Below are 23,273 nucleotides of genomic sequence, written 5' to 3'. Positions count from 1 at the left end.
ACACAACACCATCATCCCCCGACTCGTGGACGGAGAGCAGGTGCTTCTGGTTCATCATCAACTGTACCAGCAGGACCTGCACAACAGCCACCGTCTGCAGCGACATACATACCGTAGCCATATATGATGTCGTCACCGCCTTTCCATTACCATATGTCGTCGTCCTTCACCTGGTTTTATGACCCTGCCGCCGCCACCTTCACAGAGTTTTATGACCCCTCCTAGAGGCTATTATGGGTCTATGTTTGTAGATCCGACTTGGGGTTCATATGCTAGATATTTGGCGGGTTCAGCCTCATCACCCATGGCCGCAGTACAGACACCTCATGTACAGTTTTCACACTCAGCGATGTCTGGGGGTTTTATGAGTTTTCCCAGTTTTCGCAGGCCGGTGGGATAGTCAGTCATACACCTCCAGGGTCCTTATTATATGGAGGTGCTTCATCGTCATCAGTTCCTCATCAACAAAATTTAGCTGCTCAAGACGACGACGACGACAAGGACGACAACGATGATGATGATGACAGCGAGGAGTCACAACCAGTGATATGAAGAAATCCTTCTCGAGACCGACAGCCACCGCCTTGCGGAACACATTCGCTTCGCAGGCATCGATAGATTTTGTTTTTTTTATTATATTTGTATTTAGTACTTTTTATTGTAATTGCTTATTGGATCTTTTTATTGTAATTTTTTTATTTATCATTTAATACTTACTTTAATTCATTAATATGGTTGGATTTATTTTAATTTATTTTGATAAATTTGTTGGACTTTTTGTTAATTTATTTTGCTTAATTTTGTTTATTACCATTTAATTTTAGTTATTATAATTTGGTTATCATTTATCATTTAATACTTATTGTATCGTTAATATCAGTTATTTGTTAATATAACGCCAACGTCAAATCTCGTATAATTGTATCATTTTTTTAATCTTCATCAGCGGTTATTGAATAACATTAACTTTAAGTAAATGAAAATTAAATTACAATAATTATTAATTGATAAACAACTACATCATTTTCTCATCAATTGTTACTTGATGACAACATAAGTGGACATGTTTTTCTTGTGTGTCTTGGGTTTCTACAATGCCCACATCTTCTGTCTTGTCTAGATCTTTCTCGAATATCCATATCGCAATGAATTCGATTGGATTTTAGACGGCCACACTCTTTCAATAAACTTGGATTTGGTACAATCGGAAGCCAATCTTGAACCTCATCAAGGTCTTTGTCATTACCTATGGGGGGAGCTCAAATTCATATACCTTAACAACTTCATATAGTAGGGTATACGCGATCCACAAAATGGTTATAGTCTTAACGTGTATGCGAGCAAACTGCTATCACATGAGAGCATGGATATTTCAGAGCATGAAAAAACCCGCAGTCGCATGTTCTATCCCTTAGATTTACTCTTAACGACACAGCTTCAATCCCTTGAAGAGGTCGCGGCAACTCTGTGACACGAAATATTTCATGCCTTCTAGAGAAACTTGTTACAGACATCCCATTTGATACAACAATTTTTTTATGTAGATCTGCAACTAATATAGGGTGATATACATGACTGCCTTGCATCCAGGTTTGAGCTTGTACCCCGAGCTTCGCAAAAAATGCCCCAAACGAAAATATGTGGTCTTTACCAAAGCCGCTACAGGTAAGTGACGTGCACCCTTTAAGGTTGAATTGATTGTCTCTGCCAAGTTGGTCGTCATGTGTCCATATCGATATCCACCATCATATGCGTTCGTCCACATTTCTTTATCAATGAGGCTGATGTAATCGTATCCTTCCTCGTTCTTCGCCTGTAAATCTTGAAGCATTGATTCAAAGATTCGAGGAAGTAGTTCGTAACCTGATAAAAAATGTATAACTTACTAACATGATCAAAAGGATCGAAAGAAAACAAACTACATCAGTTTCACTTACCCATGCGCACAAGTAATTGACGTTCATCATTCTTATTGTAACTTCCATGGTAGTTCGCATCAATGTGTCAGAGACAATACCTATGTTGGACAAAGGGTGGTTTCCACATTGGACCCAAAGAATCCATTGCTGCTTTGATCCCAGCTCCGTGATATGAAATGACACAGATTTTTCCCTCATGATAACATGTGCACGTAAATTTCTGAGAAAAAAATCCCAAGAATCTGTATCTTCTCCTTCGACAAGAGCAAAAGCAACTGGAAGAATGTTGCGATTGTCATCTTGGACAACTGCCAATAATAAAAATTGCTTGTATTTTCCATACAAGAAAGTCCCCTCGATCTGGACCACAGGCTTACAGTATTTGACAGCATTAACGCACTGTGGGTAAGCCCAAAAAACCCGGTAGAATTGGAATCGATCGCGGAGAACTCGATCATTATGGTATACATAGGAGGTTTCGAAGTCTATAATTGTTCCATGATTCAACCTCCGCACCAGCCTGGAAGTTCGTTGCAAGATGCATCTCATTCGCCATGAAGTTTGACAATGGCATTTTGTTTTGCTAACCAAGCTTTTTTATAGGAGACAATGTACCCATACTGCGATTGTATAGCTGAAATCAACATAGCAACAACTATATGAGAGCTTGCTTTTACCATGGGCATGATGGGTTGGCATATCACTTCAGAGTCCAAGTTGGGATGATCTTGGTTGACCCCTCTAGCACATGTGTGAGGACCGTTGTATACTGTTAGTTCCCATCTGTTGTTTTTCTTCTTCCTCTTCGATACTCGAACCATCCAATTGCATCCATTTTCGTATCGGGCACAGTAGCATACGTATTTTTCTGTCGTGGAGCGGTCGACTCTCGATTGAACAGAATTACAGATATTGTAATTTTTTATAGCCATCATCGCTTCTTCTTTGCTTGAAAACTCCAAGCCTAAATATAACTCACCATTATTTATTGATGAGTAATATCCATAGTCACCCAGATGAGGCATATCCGCACCACATTTAGGTCGAAGAACCTACTACTTGCACGCCTTCCCCTTGAACTAGAAGGCATATCGACATTCAGATCGAAAAAGCTCGCAGTCGAATGCCTCCCCCTGGAGCTTGAAGCCATCGTGTCAAATGGAAACTGCACAGATTGTTGCGTCGATGGCATCTTCATATTAAGGTCAAAGGGATTTGCAGATGAATGTCTTCCCCTTGAACTGGACGCTATGTTGCCATACAGATTGTTCGTCGACCCACCTTGGTACATATCGTAAGGAGTTGCGGATGAATGCCCATTATAGCATTAAAATCATTACACATTACTGTCGTCGGGCTGTCAACTTGATCAACTTGTTCAGCCAACCCATAGTGGGAGCTTAATGATTGACCACGAACATCACACACTTGAATAAAATTTGTATACATCTTAATATCAGCGTCTGAATAATTACTTTGAGCTTCAACCATCATTTCAACATCATCATTGTTCAAAAGTTCGAACGTTGTATAAGTTAATGGCAACAATGATATTGGAAATTTGTACTGCAACGACGATATTCTTCTACTACTTCCAACATGAATCTTCCTCGAAATCTTCGATATCAGCTCCTCAAGAGTTATGTTTATCTTCAATGATATTTTAACACACTTATTTGATACGAAAATAACGCCGGTTTCATCTTCTCGAATTTCTCCATCATAATAAACAATAGCTGAAAGTCGCACAATTCTTTGAGTTTAAAAGTGCGGCAATATTATATCTACAAAAAAAACTGAAACAATGCTGATTAAATAAATAATATATGAACGAAAATATAACACAATAAAATTTTTACACATAAACGTAAATAATTTAAATAATATAATTTTATATTATTACATGTACCGCAAAACTATTTCAACGTATATTCTCGCTTTCTAATTTTACAAACACAGAAATTAATTGACAACAATTAGTATAATATTTTTTCAAATAATCATAATAAATAATAAATATAATAAAAAATATTTATCACAAAATTACCTTATAACGAAAGCTCGCACGAACTTCTGAATTAAATATGAGAAGATTGTTGGATTGTTGTATTAATTTTTTTAAATCGAGAGGAGATGTAAGGAGTTACCCCGGGGAAAGGGTATTTATAGCCAGAAAAAGCTATAAGACGATGTACCTGCACCACGCCTTACATAATTATATCAGATAAAACTAAGGCACGACCCCTGTTCCGCGCCTAATAATTGTGTTAAAGGTAAGGAGCGCCCCCTGCCTTGCACTATACTCCTAGGTGGCCTAAGGCGCGCCCCCAAGGTTGCGCTTTACACACGTGTATACCATATTAGCATAAGGCGCATTGCAGGGGGCGTCTTACCCCACGTGACGTCAAATCAACGTAAAACGCATTACAAAGGCCGCACTTTTACAAAAGGTGTTAGATCGAGAAATATCGCCTCCATTATTCGTCCCCCACAGCAGAAAATCCGCATGTACCTTCACTGACCTTTCCTGTAATTGAGATTGATTTTCTTTTCCCTTTTTTACTGAATTTAATTGATTGATATCTACACGCATAAATTATCAACCATTTACTATTAAAATATTGTAAATATACTCCATCTATCACATAAAAACGGTCTATTATTAATTGTTTTTGAGTTAATTTTTTAAAATTATGACTAATTATTATTTAAAATTTATAATTCATAAAAATATGTAAAAATATATTTTAAAAACTTTCAATTAAGTAGTTTTAAATATATGTTTTATAAAATTTAATTATTTAAAATATATAAAATAATCAAGGTTAAAGTTTAAAAATTTTATTTTTTAAAAATCAACAAGAGACAGTTTTTATTATGGGACGGAAGGAGTAGTATTTTTACTAAATTAAAATGTTTTCTTGATAATTAATTAATTAATTCCGTGATTCTTTTTCTCCCACGTCTCGTGTATTTTTTTTTGGGTAAACTACATAAATGTTAATTTTCATTTGAGTTTTATAAAATTTTCCTTATCAAATTTTAAAAAAACTAGTCAGTTTCGTTTCGTTTTAATTAAGATACGATCATTAAAGTTTATCGGTCATTAAACATTTTACGGTTTACTGACATGGTACAGTAAATATATAAAATTAAAATTACATCATTTTCACGTAGATAATACATGAAATAAGTTTTAGTCACTTTCCTTTCATATTTGTACAATTTTGCTTGCTAAATTAAAAAAAACATAAGTTTTGGTCACTTGGATGTTGAATGACATTAGTTTGATGACGTGACCCGTTAGTAAAATGGTTTAAATTTTATTTTAACTCCTAAGTTTTGGTTACTTATGTTATCGTTTTATTAAGTTTCAGTTAGGGATGATAATTTAACCCAAATCCAATAGGTTTCGACCTGATTTGACCTGATAGGGTTGAATTTTTCTAAAAATATTTTGGGTTTGTGTCAGATCGGGGTTCTGATGGAGGGTGAAAAAACTTTGAACTGACCCAACCAGAGGATAATAATGTAATTTCATTAAAAAAGTTGTTATTATTTTAATTAAATTCTTATTTTATATAGGGTCTAGTCGGTTTTATACTCTAAAAATCAGGTCGGGTGAATCAGGTGGAGGATATATATTTTCGGGTTCGGTGGAAGATATAAAATTTTCTGGTCAGGTCGGGTTGACCCAAAACTTGACCCATTGACTTCCCTAGTTTTGGTAACTTATGTTATTGTTTTATTAAGTTTTGGTCACTTGGACGTTTAATTTCGTTAGTTTGATGATGCGACCCGTTAGTGAAATGGTTTTATTTTTATTTTTACCCTACACATTAGATAAAATACTAATTATGAGTCTTTTTGTAAATTTAAATTAGTTTAGGAACAACATTTCAATTTATCGATTTTTAATAGGTTTTCTTCCCAACCCAATTGTTGTTCATCATCTCCAAGTTTCTTCTTTTGACATTTCTCCTTCATTGCTCTAATACTTCATTTTCCTTCTTTTAAGAATTCATGTTGCATTTCAAGAATAATGCAAGATTTTCAACTTCTGATAACAAATGAAACACCACAAGTTCAGAGAGAATGGGAGAGTATATCTAGAGATAAAATGAAGCTGAATAATCTCAATTATATAAACTAAAGTTCAATATTTCTAAAGTTTAAGATTGCAGAATGTAGAATCCAATAAAAAAAAGAAGACAAATCAATGTATCCAAATAACTTGATAATAGAATATCACTCTTTACGGCGATTTTCCCTTGAGAAAATGCCTCCGATGAAACATAATCAATGGATCCAAACAACCAGGAAACTGGATTCGTGAATTCATCAATTTATCGATTCCAGGTCCTTATGAATAATGTTTTCCTTATGAATCACTATTAACCCCTGCAGCTTGCACGATCTGTCGCACCACTGTCACCGTGCCAGCCTCTGAGTACCTCATTTCCACAATAACCTGATCGAACAACTAATCATCAGAGAAGAGCTCCAATATTAAGTGAACATTAGTTTAATTTTCCTAAACGTCATAGAGGTTGATCACATTCGAATGCAATGAAACATTCTCGATGATCTTTCACATCGCAAGGATTTCGTTGGCCAACAACGGGTGGGAGATGGAAACCTGGTACTTTGTTGTCAATAACATTATCATTAAAAGAACCGCTAGTTTTCTCGGCTCGAGGTTGTGGCATCACCCTTTTGGTGAATCTTTACAGAGTTTTAATGGCAAATTTTTTGTATTTTTCACGATCTTCATTATTTCATTTTATACATTTTCTTACATGTGAAAGCGCACCTAATTTGACTTTAAATAATTAGAAACAAGAAGGTTATTGCAATGAAGTAGACATGTCTAAAGAATAAGTGGGGAAAATATGAACAATATTGGTGGTTGGGGAGAAAAAATATTAAAAAATAGATGAATTGAAATGTTATCCTTAAACTAATTTGAATTTACAAAAAGACTCATAATCAATAGTTTGTCTAAAGTTTAGGGGTTAAATAAAAATTAAGTCATTCTGTTAACGGGTCACATCATCAAGTTAACATCATTTAATGTTCAAGTAATCAAAACTTAATAAAACGATAACATAAGTGACCAAAACTTAATAAAACGATAACGTAACTGACCAAAACTTATGTGTTTTGAATTTGGTGAGTAAAAGTGTACAAAAATGAAAGGAAAGTAACCAAAACTTAATCCATGTATTATCTATGTGGAAATGATATAATTTTAGTTTTATATATTTACCGTGCCACGTCAACAAACTGTTAAAGGTTTAATGGTCGTTAACTTTCAGTGATCATATCTTAATTAAAATGATAGGAAAATGAACAAATATTATATTTTTTAAATTCAGTAAGGAAAAGTTTATAGAACTCAAACTAAAGTAACTAATTCTGTAATTAAAATGAATTTAATGATAAAATATAACAATAGAGATTATTTGATTCAACGGTTCCTACATTTTATTTTAAAATGCACAAGATTTTACCATATTGACTTTCAATGAATGTAAAAATAAATGTTATCAAAATCGGACTGGACCGACCGTTTCAACCGGTTGAACCGGGAACCGATTGTCTGTCCGGTCCGGTCAGCCTCCAAAATCAGTTTTGTAATGAATCTCTAAAGAACCGGTAGAACTAGTTGGGAACCGGTAAAATTGGTGTGAATCGACGATTCTATTTTTTTTAAATTAAACCAAACGACGTCGTTTGTTATGATTTTTTTTCAGTCCCAAATTTATTTTAGTCATATAATTATCATAAAAAACAATGAAGGTTAATCTTTGCTTGTTTATTTTAGTTATATAATTATATTTATTATTTAATATGTTTTACACTTTTACTTTTAATTGTCAAGTATTGTTTGGGAATTTAAATTTAACTTTGTATTTATTTATCATATTGCTATGCGATGAAGATCTTGATGCTGTGGACTTTCAAGTTCAAAGTGAAGCTATGGAGTTTCAAGTTCAAAGTGGTGATGACAGTGGTAGTTCAACTAATGAAGAAGTTTTTCTCAAAATTTTAGAATTTAAGGGAATCAATTTCAATGAATATTATGATAATTGATACTTGTATCAATTATGTATTTTTTATTTAGTTGATGAATTTCATTAGGTATTGACATTAAATATTATGTTGTAGTTGATTTGAATCATTTTGTTTTAACTTGATATTATAGTATTTAACTTATATATGTTATGACTTGTGATTTTTTTATACCTTTTAATATTGTGAACTTAAAAAGAGTGTTATATATATTAATGTTTCTTTGAATATTATGTAAAATTTAAAAAATATATTATTTTATATAAACCGGTTCAACTGCTATTTAACCCGATTGAACCAGTGAACCAGTACCTTCACCGGTTTAAGATCCGGTCCGATTTTATAAACATTGGTAAAAATCGTCAAATTAGAGTAATGTTCATTTACTGTATTAATAAGGGTGGCAACGAGACGGGGCGTAGACGATTTTGCATTATCCAATCCGTCTCTAATACTTGTGGGTATGATTTTGGAGAATCCCATTATATGTTTCGGTGATTTTTGTTGTTCTCATACTCATCCCTTGTGGATCCTTGCGAGTTTCGGTTAAGATGTCTAAACAACATAATCTCACAATCTTATCATATATAATTTTTTATTAAAATATATATTATGGGTATATAGGTAAATGATTATAAATATAATTTTTAATTTTTTTTAAATATCAAGGATTCCTACGAATATTTTTTAAAGATCCTCACTGTTATTCACACGAATATAATACAATTATCCTTGCGATTCAAATATAACAATTTTCATCCCTATCCTCATTTGACTTTCTCTATCACCATTTAAGAGGGTGAAAATTTCAATTATTCACTATTTTCGTCGGTTCAAATCCCATTATTTTTTTTCACCCGATTGCCACCGCCTATGTATTAGATAAATGAATAAGTAGATTATCATGCCTAACAGGGACAGAAATGACTTCACCAACCCCTAGACCAAGAGATCAAAGTGACCTCATCATATTCAACGAACAATCATGTAGAAGCGGCCACTAATTAAGTATAACAATAATTTTTTTTGACAACTAATAAATTTAAGGGTAAACTCCATAAATGACCATATAACTATGGATTGAGTCACGAAATGATAACTATTTTTTAAATTTACATCAACATGTCCACTGATTTTTTTAAATAGTTTCAATATAGTCATATGTCGTTAACACTTAACGAAAGTGTATACGTGGTAGTTAACAAAATTGATATAATTAGGGTATATGTCCTTGTAAAGTAACATATTCGTGACACTGGAACCCTTCTTTGTTTTCTTCCATTTTGGTCACTACATGTGTATGATTTGTTTCCTTGGATTTTCATTTAATGCAATTTGAACTTGATTCTGTTTTTAATTTGTATAATGCCTTAATTTGAGCATTAAATTTAAAATCTTTTATTCTAATCATATATTAAATTTATAGATTAAATCCCCAAGATTTTAGAATAAATCAATTTGATCACCAAGATAAACTTTAATTCTTAATTTTTAATTAGGTATTAATTTCAAATTAATTTAATAAATTTATTTATCCAATCAAATTGTGACACATGTCATAATCTGATAAGATGGTTTTTTAATTTAATTAATTTATTAAATTTTCAATCCAATCAAAAGGTGACACATGTCACTTTTGAATTGAAATGAAAATAAATAAAAATGAGTTTTGATACCCAAAGGTAACCTGCGCATGCTTTAACCGCTGAGCTAATTCTCATGCTTGTTATGAGATAATAATATGTTATATAACTTGTTCAAGTTTAGGTCAATTGAGAATATGATAACACTTAAATCACTAAAATAAATATAATAATTTATTTATAATTTATTTAATATTTTAATATTCAAATTATAATCATTAATAAAAAAATAAATTCAAATTAAAAATATTAAAACCTTAAATTAATTATAAATAATATATTAGATTTTTTTAGAAATTTAAGTGTTATCGTATTCTTAATTGGCCTAAATTTATGTCCTCATTTCTCTATTTCTATCATTAACTATAATATATAATATATAAAAAAAATATTTTAATTGATTCCTAAATATTAGATTTAGCCTATTGGTTAAGGCTTTGCTTGGTTACTAATTGATATTGGGTTCAAATGCAATTAAGTTATTTTAGTTTTATTTTTTTGCCTAAACTTGAACAAATTATATAACATGTGGATTATCTTGATAACAAGTGTGAGAATTGGCTCAATGATTAATTCTAAAATCTAGGGGATTTAATCTATAAATTTAATACATGACTAGAATAAAATATTTTAAAGTTAATGCTCAAATTAAGGCATTAGACAAATTTTAAAAAAATCAGGATCAAATTGCATTAAATGAAAATCTAAGGAAACAAATCGTACACAAGTAGTCGCCAAAATAGAAGAAAACAAAGCAGGGTTCCAGCGTCGCGAATACGTAACTTTACAATGATATGTACCCTAATTATATCAATTTTATTAACTGCCACGTAGACACTTCCATTAATTTTCGTTAAGTGTTAACATCAGGTGACTATATTGAAACCATTTAAATAATTCAATCATGTTGACGCAAATTTGAAAATAGTGATCATTTCGCAACCCAATCCATTAACGTCATGCGGCGGAGTTTGCACAATCCTCGAAGCAAAACTTTGGAAAGTATTAGAAAGTTTGAACATTGCAAGGGTCCGTGATGAATTCAAAAATATTTTTTAGAGTGAGCGCATATATATATTAATTACATAAATTCTTTATACATGATGAACATAATTAAAATTTCAAGATAGATACAACTATTAAAGTATATAATTATTTAAAGAAATTTTGGATTTTAACATGGACACATATTTTCTCTGAATCTTTAATGTATCTTCCATTAACATGAGACATGAAACAAAAAAATATAAAAGTGAAGGTAGATAATAAAGAAGTTTGGCTCTTGCTGAAACAAAGAAGTGCCAATGGAGTTTGTCTCCTATTTGGTGCCGAACATTGTATAAATAATTCACCGAAACTGGAATTTAAAATTTCGTCACATTCCTTGTCAAAGAAACATGGTGGCGGATGGCATGACAACTACCATTTAGTTCTCGGTTATTTCAGTCGACACCGATTGAAGTGGAGCAGATCATCCACGAGGAGAAACAAGCTAGGTGGTGATGAAGCAAGACATTAGGGCCAGTAGATTTAGATAGATGCCTTCTTTTTCCATTTAAAAAAATCAAATGAACTTTTATTTTCAATCATCAATTGGTTTTTAATAATTACTAAAATTATATATATATTAAAATATTTTATAATATCTTTATTTTAGAATTTTTTTTAAAAAGTTATATTTTCATTTTTTTTAATTTTTAAAAACAAACAAACAAGTTTTAATCTATCAAATATTATCAAATTAATAAATTTAACGGTTCGAGCACCAGAAATGTCAAAGAGTGTGAACATTTAATATTAAATGGTTGAAAGTAACATTTGAACAAATATTATCTCGTACTTACCATAAATTAATAAAAAAATATTTTATGCAATCAATGATAAATGTGATTAAAATAGTTTAATTAATCATAATTTTCTAAATAAAGATCAAATTAATTTATTTCATGAAAAAAATTAATTTATGATTAAAAATAACAATTTATTTTATGTTTAATATGATTATTGAGGTTTAATGTATATTTAAACTATATTAATATTACTATTACATAAAAAAACTATATTAATATTACTAATATAAAACTATATTAATATTAATATTTTAGAACAGGGTACGGACGTGCAGCCTTCGTCCCAATCGTACACCATAGCCGCTTGACGAAACAGGCTTTTCCATGCCTAATCAAACCCTTTCCCCCTAGTATAAAGTTACGAGGATAATTTCTAGCATTCCACAAAATTAACATCCCCATTTCAATCTATGTTATAAGTACACTGAAAAACATAAATCACAGACGAATTCGGATTAAAATATAAATTAAATTGTACTTTGTAGGTTTTTAAATGTGAGAATCGAAATCGAAATTGATTGGCATAAAAACCATGGTTTTGATTCGGTGCGTTTTAGTTTGATAGTTTTTTATTGTTCACTCTTTTCTAAATTCAATTTAAAAAAGTAAATTTAAAACTTAATATAAATATATAAATTTAAATTGATAAAAAAATATTATTAGTTTTAATACTTTAATTATTTAAATTTGTCTTATACTAAATTTGAAATGAATGTGATTTTGATACTTATCATCTTTCATTTATTTAAGTTAATTTAATTCAAGGCAAACGCTTTTCATATAGAAAAACCAAAAAATAGAACTGAATTATATATTTATTTTTTAAAACGAACCGTAAATTAAAAAATCTTAACCAAAATCGGTTCAAATCAGTTTATTTTAGTTTTTTTTTTCAGTTTCATTGCTCTGACCTAAAATCACTTATCATCTTTGTAATTTTAAGCAAACTTTTTTTTATCACACTTTTTAGTACACTGAAAATTTAAACCACCCCTAACATTGGCACCTCCCTTTAGTTATTTGAATATATAGTGTGACACATGGAGCTCCTAATTTTGATGAAATATTATGTGATCATTGTTAGATAAAAGATAAATCTGAGAAATAGAGTATTAAAATAAAGAAAATTATGCAACGCTCGTCAAATATCATTAAATAGTACTAATGATGAGCACAATTAATTTAATTTATAAAAATTTAAAATTTTAAAGAGTTCAACAAATAATTACAAATTAGTTAAAAATGTAAAGATAAATTATTTAAAATAAATGATAAATCATATAAGTGACCATCTAACTATTGCCCCTTGTCATTTTGACCACTACTTTTGAAATTTTTTCAATAAGGTCACTCAACTATTTAAATGCATTCAATTAAGTCATTTGTCGTTAATATTTAACGGAGAAGTTGATGTGGCAGTTAAAATAGTTGGTATAATTACTCATTTGGTCATTATTACTTATATATTTTATCAATTTGGTCATAATTTTAATAAATTAAAATAAACTTAACCATCAAATCAAATAGTGTCTTATGTCACTGGTGTCAAGTGCAATAACATATGTCACCATCCGATTGGACAATTATAAATGTCTCATAAAATAAAATATAAAACCATAATTTTATGTTAAAAATATGCCACAAAACTTCCAAAAATCTATTTTTTTCCAACACTGATCTCTTATCATTTCAAACTACAGAGGATCCTATTATTTGCCTTCTATCGGACAGCAATGAAAAGAACTGCTAATACTACTATAAAATCACTCTTCGAGCTACGTTCCTCTACATCTTTTTATTTCCTACAAAATAAACAATGGTCTGTCTGGTTTCATATTCCGTGCAGGCTAATGTTCTTTTCTTTTCTCTTTAAATGTTCTTAATTTTCGGTCCTATTTGACCTGTTCTTTAAGTAGCAAACACAAATTTATAACTAGCTAAGAGAACGGTAGCTGTAGAGTAATAGTGTAACTAGAAATCAATTAGGCTAGTTTCTATTGCATGGTTTTTACTTAAAGAAATTTAGAACTTCTTTATAGCCACATCATGCCTACCCACAAGTGTTGTAAAGCAATTTTTCTATAGGATTAAAGTTGGGATTAGGGTTTTAATTAAAACTCATTTTCTAAAGTTGTTTGGGACCTCATCGAGCCATTAAAGAGAAACTAATTAATCTTGCAAGTTGTGCTAATTTAGGTTCTTTAATGTCAATATTAGGGAAGTTAATTTAGGTCATTTTCAATAGAGCTATCATCATGACGTGTCGCTTCTTACCAATGTTATTGTTTTCTTCCTTCTTTTTCTCTTGACCATTACTTTTTTGTCACATCAAATATTACTCATATATATGAATATGGTTGACAAAATGAAAGGCTAATATCGTATTTCAATGAACAATAAAGTATTCAAAACCCTAAAATATCAAAATATCTCTTAGAGTTTATTTCACACGCAAAAAAATGTGTTTTTTTAACCTAGAAAGTATTATTTATGTTAAGAGTTTATTTATACAAACAAATGAATCTATATTGGAAAGAAAGACAAAAAGCGTATCCTAAGATAACAAATATTCTCGTTGGGAATTATCAGAGAGATTAAAGTGGATGATGACGATTATGAATACTCATGGGAATTTCTCAAATTTAGTGAAAGTTAAGCCGCTCTTGAGACTTGAATTGAGAAAAGGAAATGATCCGTCGTTAAAGTGAAATGGAGGGCATAAATAAATCAATATTAATTAAATAAAATTAAAATAATTGGAGGGAAAGAGCAAGGGAGAGATTTGCTTGCATTGAGGCCGCAATGAATAAATTTAACTCATTTTTGTGTCATTGTGTGATAGCTTAGATCTTTTCATGATTATAAATCTTCTTTTTCTTTATTAGTAATAGCAAGTAATCATGAATTTAAGTAACCAAACGAGTGGATTTGCTGACCACTTTGAGAAGAGGAGCCCTATTTTGAATTTTTTTCAAGGGTGAATAATTAAGTTTTTGAAATATTTATATAATGTTTCCTGAACAAAACAATTACATAGTTGAAGAGGAAATGTTTATTACACTTTTTTAAATGTAATTGTTCGAACTCAGAGTCTCTAAAAAGAATAACATTCATTTTTATTATTGAGGTCGTTTAATTCAGAGACGAAACAAAGTTAAATTTTAATTAGAGATTTGAAGGATATGTGGGGGTCTCACACTAATTAGGCCCATATTTGAGCATGGGCAAGAGGGGCACTTGCTCGGGGTTCTCTTTTGCCCGGGGTCCAAAATTGTAGAATTCATATATAATTAAAAAATAATAGATTATTTGTTTAGCCATTCATTTATTATTTTATTTTTGTTTTGACTATTCAATTATTGTTTTTTAAAATTATAATTAACGTTTTATTTTAATTTTTGTTGATTATCCACCGTTAAAAAATCAACAACGATGTTGATATGATATTTTTAAATTATTTTTGTTTTTCATTAAAATTATACTTATTATTCTTTTGCTATTAGGGGTACACCCTAAGTAACTATTTAGGCCCCCCATTTTTATAGGGTCCCTAAATTTTTTATTATATTGTTTATTTTTATAACTTAACCCTTTAATTTTCTTTAATTTTAGTTTTTCTATTTGTATAATTGAGGTCTCTAATTTTTGTAATCCTACTTTTTATCTTTATAATTAAGGCACTTAGTTTTTTTCAATCCCATTTTTTTTTATATTTATAATTGATAATCCTAAGTTTTTCAATCTCACTTTGTACCTTTATAATTAAGTTCTTGATTTTTTTCTATCTTACTTTTTACCTTTATAATTGAGGTTCCTAATTTTTTTCAATCCAATTTTTTACTTATATAATTTAGACCCCTAATTTTTTCAATCTCACTTTTACCTTTATAGTCAAGGTCCATAATTTTTTTTCAATCATACTTTTTTTTACTTTTATAGTTTAAGCCACTAATTTAACCATTTTTAATCAATTTATTAACATAATATTAAATTAATTATTTAGAGTATTAGAATATACTTTCGTTTTATAAGGGTCTATATTTTAGTTTCGCTCAGGGTCCCGAAAATATCTGAGATAACTATGTATTTATTAGATAATTTATTAAACATACTAAAAATAATTTAAAAATAAATTTATTTATTTTTTATTGCTCTTACAATTTAATTTTTTCGATACTTATTATTGGAGGCTTAATTTTTATATTTGTCTCGGGTCACTAAAATCTCAAAAACAGGTTTGACACTGATCATCTCAATGCTTTAAACCTAAATGCTTAGCCTAGCCATTTCATTTAGCTAAAAGATTCAGTAAGAATGGTAAGACAAAAGCGTATATCGTCAAAGCCAAAATTTTTGTTGCAGAAAATATCAAACCATTTGACCTAGCAAGACCTATGACACCATCATACATAACATAAACTATATGATAAGTTTAAGTGCACTACATTTTCAAATGGGGTTTGAATATTTTCTTGACCCACAACTTCTTTAAATGAAAACCAAAATTAGAATATCAGTACCATGAAAGCTTGGGACTTCTTTTTCTTCTTGAACATGCAAACTCCATCACATGCATGTCTAGGTTCAAATGAAGATTCAATAATATGATGCATAATAAAAACTACATACAAATTTCTCATAGTTGAAAAAACAAGATGTAGGGGTCCCTCTCCGATATAGAGAAAGGTGTTCCGCTCGCTCAATTAAGAATAAATCACAGCTGAGCCCTACCCTATATGCATAGTCCTAACTAAAGTCGGCCGGCTCAACCAAAAAGGGGTGGCCAGAGGAGACACTGTGTCCAATTTAGGTGAAAATTTTTAAAGTAGAACGGATGGGCGTAGAGATAGACTCATAGCCTTTATCAAAACAGTACTCATTCTTAACTTATCTTCTCTCCACATCCTTCTTGTTTCTATTCATACAAAAATCCATGTCTTTGAGAACCCTTTGATGTAAAATCTAGGATTCAAACATGAAACTTGGTTGTTGAGAATTGATATTTGATTTTTTTCTTCTGAAATTTAGATAAATAACTTAATTATGCTATGTTAAAATTTGAAATTTAATCATTTTATTCTAATTAGACATCATTTACTTCTATTTTTATATACATTTTTAATATTTTTAAATTTTCCTTTAACATATAGATTTATTATTAATTAAATATAATTAATTGAATTTTCACATAACATTGACTATGTGATTAAATAATTGCTTTATTTTTTTCCGCTCAGCGATGTATGACTTTGATAACCAATTGAAAATGAACCCTTATATCTCTATCGATTTCAAATCTGAGACCTCTAGGAAAAATAACAAGTCGTTTAATCACTGAGGTAAGTATAAAACATTATCTGTTTAAAGATAACTCTTAATCATTTGACATTGAACGTTCACACCTATGGTATTCTTGGTGCTCGAACCCATGACATAAAGGAATAATGGCAATTATTTTGCCACTGAGGTCACTCGATTCGTGCAACAAAAGGATCACCTTACTAGTTAGGGGTGTTTTTTGTCTGTTTACTTGTTGATCCGATAAAAAATAAATGTTTTTTAAAAAATAAAAAATTATGAAATGAATACCCGACTCGTTAAATCACATGAATTCACGGGTCGCCTGGGCTGAAATGTTAGTCCAAGCAGGGTACCCGAAAACCGGTTCCTTATTTTTTTAATTTAGTTTTTTAATTAAATGTATTGAATTATTTTATTTTATTTTTCAATATTTAATTTTATATTAAAAGTAGAATAGCTAAATATGTACATACAAATACAATTAGTCAATTTATTCAATTTGGATATCCAAAATCGATAATCGAGTCATAGTAACCTCCTAAACTAAATAAATCAAATTAATCGCACGTGTATATATGTGTTTTTTATTTAATAAAATATTTATCTATGTGTATACATATATTTTTTATGCAATTTAAGCTTTTAAATTTTATGTTTGTACATATATTTTTAAATCGATAATCGAGTTAAATATGCATTTTAACAAATACATGCAATTGAATGGTTTGGGCCGTAGGAGAGACTTGGCAAAGTTAATGAGATTAGTATGCTATGGTTCCCCCTTTGAGAGTTAGAGTGGACCCACTGGGCTTTGCATGTGAGTGTGAGGGAGATGAATTGATATTATAGGCTGAAAATATAGCATTAGGTTATTACCCTTCAAGCATATTATGATTACTGGTGTGACTCGGGAGCTGCGTTTTGCATTGCATCACATTAATTGCCTGAAACGAAAGGTTTCCCTCAACAACTTATCACGTGCCTATGCATCACACACACTAACCTAGGGCCTCTTTACCTATTATCATCGGATGCCTTATAAAAAGTAGGAAAAAAACCCCTGTTTACTACTTGTTATTTGGTGCCCATGACTCCTCTAGACGAACCCTATGTTCTTACACCTGACATTCCCAAACTATTGTTGGGGGAAATGGCACTTCACCACTTTTAAGGTTTTGGGTTTCCTTTTCCAATTATCCCAAATCCAATGTCAAATGGGTTTGATATTCGTTTGAATGGTTTAATCTTAAATCAACAAGTGAGCTTCCTTGAAATTGGGCCTTAGTCATACCGTTCACTACTGCTTAATGGATCTTTCTTCTATGCTAAATGAAGTCCAAATTGTCAAATTTATATGACAATTTTTTATATTACAATTATATATATATTTTTAATTAATTTAGAGTGATTAGTAGTCGTTGACGTTTGAACCTGAAACCTCTAAATATAAAAATCATTCCTCTAACTATTGAGATCGTTTGGTTCGTGTTATATTATAATTATATTTAATTGTACGACTTTGGAAGGATCTCATGAAATGATTTAAACGTCTAAAAGATTGGTCGAAGAAAATCTACGTAGATAGTCAATAAGCGCGGTTCTGACGTGTGGAGTTTGCATGGTTTCCAGAAATGTTTCAAAATTTGGTTGATCTATAGGATGAGTTTTTAGAGATTGATGATGAGATAACTAATCATAGTACAATTATGAGAGCCAACTTTTAGGTTTCTCCTCTTAAATGAAAAACAAATGATAAGAAAGAAGGGAAAGAGAACATCTAAGAATTATTTGATTAAAAACATTCAACCCCATCCTTTAGCAGATTACCGAAGCTGGATATTTATACTAAAGCTGAAAACAAGGATTTGCAAGATAGAAGATTCGAGAAGGAAAGGAAGAGTGAGAAGCCTCTAACAGAAAGGAGAGAGGGGTGAGCCTTAACAAATACAAACCCATGCATGCAACGTGAAGGGTGAGAGAGGAGAAACGTCACCACTCAGGAAAGATGGGCCCCACTGGATCTATACTCCAACATAACAATCACATCATCACATGGGGGACGTGTGGACCGTAGTAGTGCGTCACCAATTCAATCGAGGTGTGTCGCATAAAATGCCATACACATTCGATCTGAAATGAATGTCGCACTGACTGTAGTGCATCTTCAATCTTCACTCAATTTTTCATGTGCTCGTCTGTGAAGTTTAGCATGTATGGAAGCAATATGGTACCATTATTGGTCACCAATAATGCTGCAATAATGTTTGGTTGGTGGGTAGGAAATTTTGTAATATATATGAGTGTTATGGGAGGGTGGACAAATGGGAAAATAAGAAAGAAGAGAAAAGAAAAGAAGAAAATAGAAGAAGGGAAGAGAGAAAGAAAGAAGAAAGAAGAAAGAGGTAATTTTTATTTTTATTTAAATTATTTTATTCATGAATTAATAAAGATAATTTTTTTTTAATAATTTTTAATTTTATAATTTATTTGAAGGTCGTACATAGATGAAGATATTACCACATATGTTTCATAGGATGTTTGCGATGATTGTCAATATTAGTTCCAATTTGTTATTGTTTAGTTCCAATTTTTGGATAGAGTGTGGAGACAGTTCAATTTCCATCAGTCTATTTTTCATAATCTATACAATCATGACGACCCACACAAATTAAATGGACAAGGTAAACACGACGAGAATTGAGTTGAGAAGTATACTAACTACATTAATGTTTGGGACAACAAGGCAGAACAACAAGGCTTCATACTTGCTAGCTCTTACTCCCATTCAAGATGATGACTTTGATTTTCAGACTTTGGCTTGTCTTAACTATTATTGAGATAATGGAAAGCCATACTTGACAACGATGATAGAAAGGTGACATTTTGTACGATATAAGAAAAAAATTAGTAAAGTCAAAAAATCTATACCGAGTGGAAGTGGGAGTTCATCTCACCATGTAGTGTAAATAGTATATATGGATAATAGCTTATCACAACCTTTAGGCGGCGAAAGATCATTTCCTCAAGGGTTTGATGATTTTATTGTTGTGGGATAATACCAGAGTTTATTCATCGCCAGTCACCCATATACTCTCCCATGTTTGTATCAGCATATGATTTTGAAAACATGACATCTATGATGTCAAATATGACTGTTTGTCATTATATGTTTCCACCGGAGATGGGAGAACAAAATGGTGGACATATATTTACAACACCAAATTATATGCCCTCAGTGAATGAGGAGATTGGTTACCAAACCCCTGTGCAACCACATCGACAATAACACAATCGATGTTCACCTCGACATTATCATTCCACAACACTTTAGCACCAGTAAGAATAGTAAATAGTCCATTATTTTTTGTATGAAAAATTAATATTAAATAAAATATTATTTATTCAAATGATGTTTAATTTCTTTTAATTCATGTATACAAATTCCATTTATTTTATTCCAAATCAAATGTGGAATCCATCACACTCATTCAAAAAACAAATAGGAAAAACTAAACATTTATTCAAATAGAAATATAAATGAAGTTCAAATATTCGTCCAAATACAAATATAATTACTCAAGCCTATATCTTGGTAGATTTAGACACTTTTTTTTTAATGATCTTCACCTCTACATAATTTGCATCTCTTCAGTTAACATTTCTCTCTAATATGAAAATTTATAGTGGACTTAAGTGAACCATTTGAACTTTTACGAAGCATTAAATTTGGTAGCCATTCATAATGATAATTTTTCAATAAATATGATTCATTTGGGATCTGATTGAACACATAGCTATAGACATTAAATATCCTATGTAGGTGAAAGCATTCATCAACATAAATGTAAGTGCTTATACTAGCATGCATACATGCAATGACTGCATGAACACACACATATATCTTTATGTCTAAAAGCGACCACAATCATATCATCTTTGTCATAAATTAAATTTAAATATTTTGCTCTCTCCTCATTCCTTACGACATATGCATTTCACAAAGAAATTATGATCAATTCGGTCAAAGTTATGAACAAGCATTGAGGTTGTCAATAACTCATTTGCTTCCATTGTTTCCACCACTATAAGGGCCCAAATATTACCTCTATTTATGAGAAACTCAATCTCATTCCCTTTATCGAACCAAATCTTAGCCAACTTAAAGTATTTCTCTTTCACCGCACTCGTTATTGGAAGATGACATGTACCTTTTAGTACTATATTAATGACCTCAACAACTTTTGTTGTTATATATCTCTATTGTCGACTATTATTCTTACTAACTCTCTACGAATGCGGGTCTTATGAAACTCATCAATAATATTCTTACTAATATGGAGGATACAATATGTGAGTGTTTGCAACTGATAATATTTTAAAAGTTGTTGGTGTGTAAGGTTCTCAGTGAGTGTGTGAGCTGAATTTAGTGGTTATTTGCGAGTGTAGAAAGTTTGATATCACACCTATATATAGCGTGTAAGAGGTGAGGGTTTAGAGAAGCTTTTCCACAATAATAATAAAGAGAATTTAAAAGTCAAACATGGTATTAGCAGTCATGGTTCGTTCTTTTTTTCTTTTTGGGTGCTTATTTCTTCTTCTTCTTCTTTTCAGGTGATGACTGTGGTGACTGGACTTGCTCTCAACAATAGCGTTTTCTCGAACAAACGAGTGAGTGTTACTTTGGATAAGATAAACTATTTGTTATGGAAGCAACAAATCTTACTTACGGTGAGGAGTCACCGTTTGAAGAAGTTGTTAACTGGTAATGTGCTTCCTCCAGCTGCAACGGTGGTGTTGGGCGGTGGTGTTATGGTGGAAAAAGATGAGTATGAAGTGTTTGTTACGCAATATAATGCTCTTGCATCTTGGCTTTTGTCAACGATCGACCCATCGATTCTTCCTCATCTTGTTGGAGCTGAAACGGCAGAGATATGGATGAAAGTGACGATTATTTTTGCGAACAAATCTCCTACGGTGATCACGAGTCTTCATTATAGGCTCAAGTTGCTCTGGAAAGGTGATTTGAATATGCGATCCTATATTGCTTAGGTTAAAGAAGTGTGCGATGTGTTAACTGCCTGTGGTGCTCCGGTGTCGGAGTATGAACAGATTGTCACGGTTCTAAATGGTCTTCCCCCGGAGTATAGACCGTTCGTGGTTGTGATTACCACCAGTAGCTATCCGCTATCTTTCGACCGTATTGCTTCGATGCTTGTTGATGCGGAGATGTAACAACAAACATTTGAACAAGCGGATGGTCTGTAGTTGAGTGCTCATATGGCGAAGTTAATTGATGGAGGGTCATCGGGTGCTGCTCCAGTTGTGAATGTTGATGTGAATCATAATATCCGAATGCAAGGTAGTTTTGGTTTGGCATATGGGAGGGGTGATTTAATACCCCAAATTTTTGCTTAAGTTTTGAAAGTTTAGTGGCCAAAGTATAAATTTAGAAATATTTAGAATGCAAAAATGTAATTTTAAAAGATATATGTTTTGGCCTGCAAATGGATAGTTTGTTTCGAAACAATTGTTTTAATGAGAATCAGAATTTTGATTCGGGATTTGTATTAAAAGTTACAAAAAAAAGTCTAGTAAGAAATTGGATAATCGGATCGAACAAAAATTTTACAAAAATTTGAAGGATGCTAGATAAAGGTTGGAAATATTATTTCCATATCTTAGAACAGTGAAATTTATCATGGATCTGTGGAATTGAAGTTAATTTTCCTTATTTAGCCGAAATTTGGGAAATTTGGTGACTAAAGTGAAAGTTTTTAAAATTGCATGGCCAAAGTAGAAAGTCAACTTTATTTTGGTTCATCTTTGACTATGAGATATTTTAATAGAAGATATTTCAAGGGTAAATGGAAATTATCACATTTTATTAAGGGTAAACTAATAATTTCTCATTAAATGAATTTTAAATTCATTTAATTAGAATATAACAAGGGTAAAGGCTAATAAATGAGGAAAAAAATAAGCAAAAATTTTCCATCTTCTTCCCCTTGCTGCCGTGAACACCATTGGAGGTAAGAAAAAAATTATTTTCCATTTTACGCCATTTTCTTTGATTTTTGGATTAAGCTATTAGATAGAGAATTAATCCTCTTGAAATTTTGTATCATTTGGTATAAATATTTCAAGGAAATCATGCTTAGATATTGAGATGCATGATTTGGGTGGTTGAAGAACATGTTTGATTTTGAAGATTTGATGGGAGATTTTTATGTTGTTGAGTAATTCTATAGCATAGGAGATGATTAAATTCATGTGTTGAAGCTTATATCATGTTTGGCCATGGTTAGGGTTTATAGAAGTTGATTGAGTAGTGAATAAATTTGATTTTGTCATGATTGAAATATATGAATTTGATGTAAGGAGGTTGAATTCATGCTTGAAATTGAACGAAAAGTATGCATTAGATCACTGATAAGGTTCGACCATGGTGAATTTATTTAGGGAAAAAAATTCAAAATTTTTGAATG

The 23,273-nt window shown here is 31.1% G+C and overlaps 1 protein-coding gene across 1 annotated transcript; it reads left to right on the top strand.

Annotated features, from left to right (window-relative positions):
• Nucleotides 1–21,328: 21,328 nt before the first annotated feature.
• LOC120148852 lies at nucleotides 21,329–22,020 on the top strand. The gene is made up of 3 exons (XM_039161865.1): nucleotides 21,329–21,346; nucleotides 21,400–21,762; nucleotides 21,838–22,020. The coding sequence occupies exons 1-3, from the start codon at nucleotides 21,329–21,331 to the stop codon at nucleotides 22,018–22,020; spliced, it is 564 nt and encodes a 187-aa protein (XP_039017796.1).
• Nucleotides 22,021–23,273: the final 1,253 nt, after the last annotated feature.

This window comes from Hibiscus syriacus, unplaced genomic scaffold, assembly GCF_006381635.1.
Source record: "Hibiscus syriacus cultivar Baekdansim isolate YM2019G1 unplaced genomic scaffold, ASM638163v2 tig00002759_pilon, whole genome shotgun sequence".
Classification (NCBI taxonomy): domain Eukaryota; kingdom Viridiplantae; phylum Streptophyta; class Magnoliopsida; order Malvales; family Malvaceae; genus Hibiscus; species Hibiscus syriacus.
This window is presented reverse-complemented; position numbering and strand designations above follow the sequence as displayed.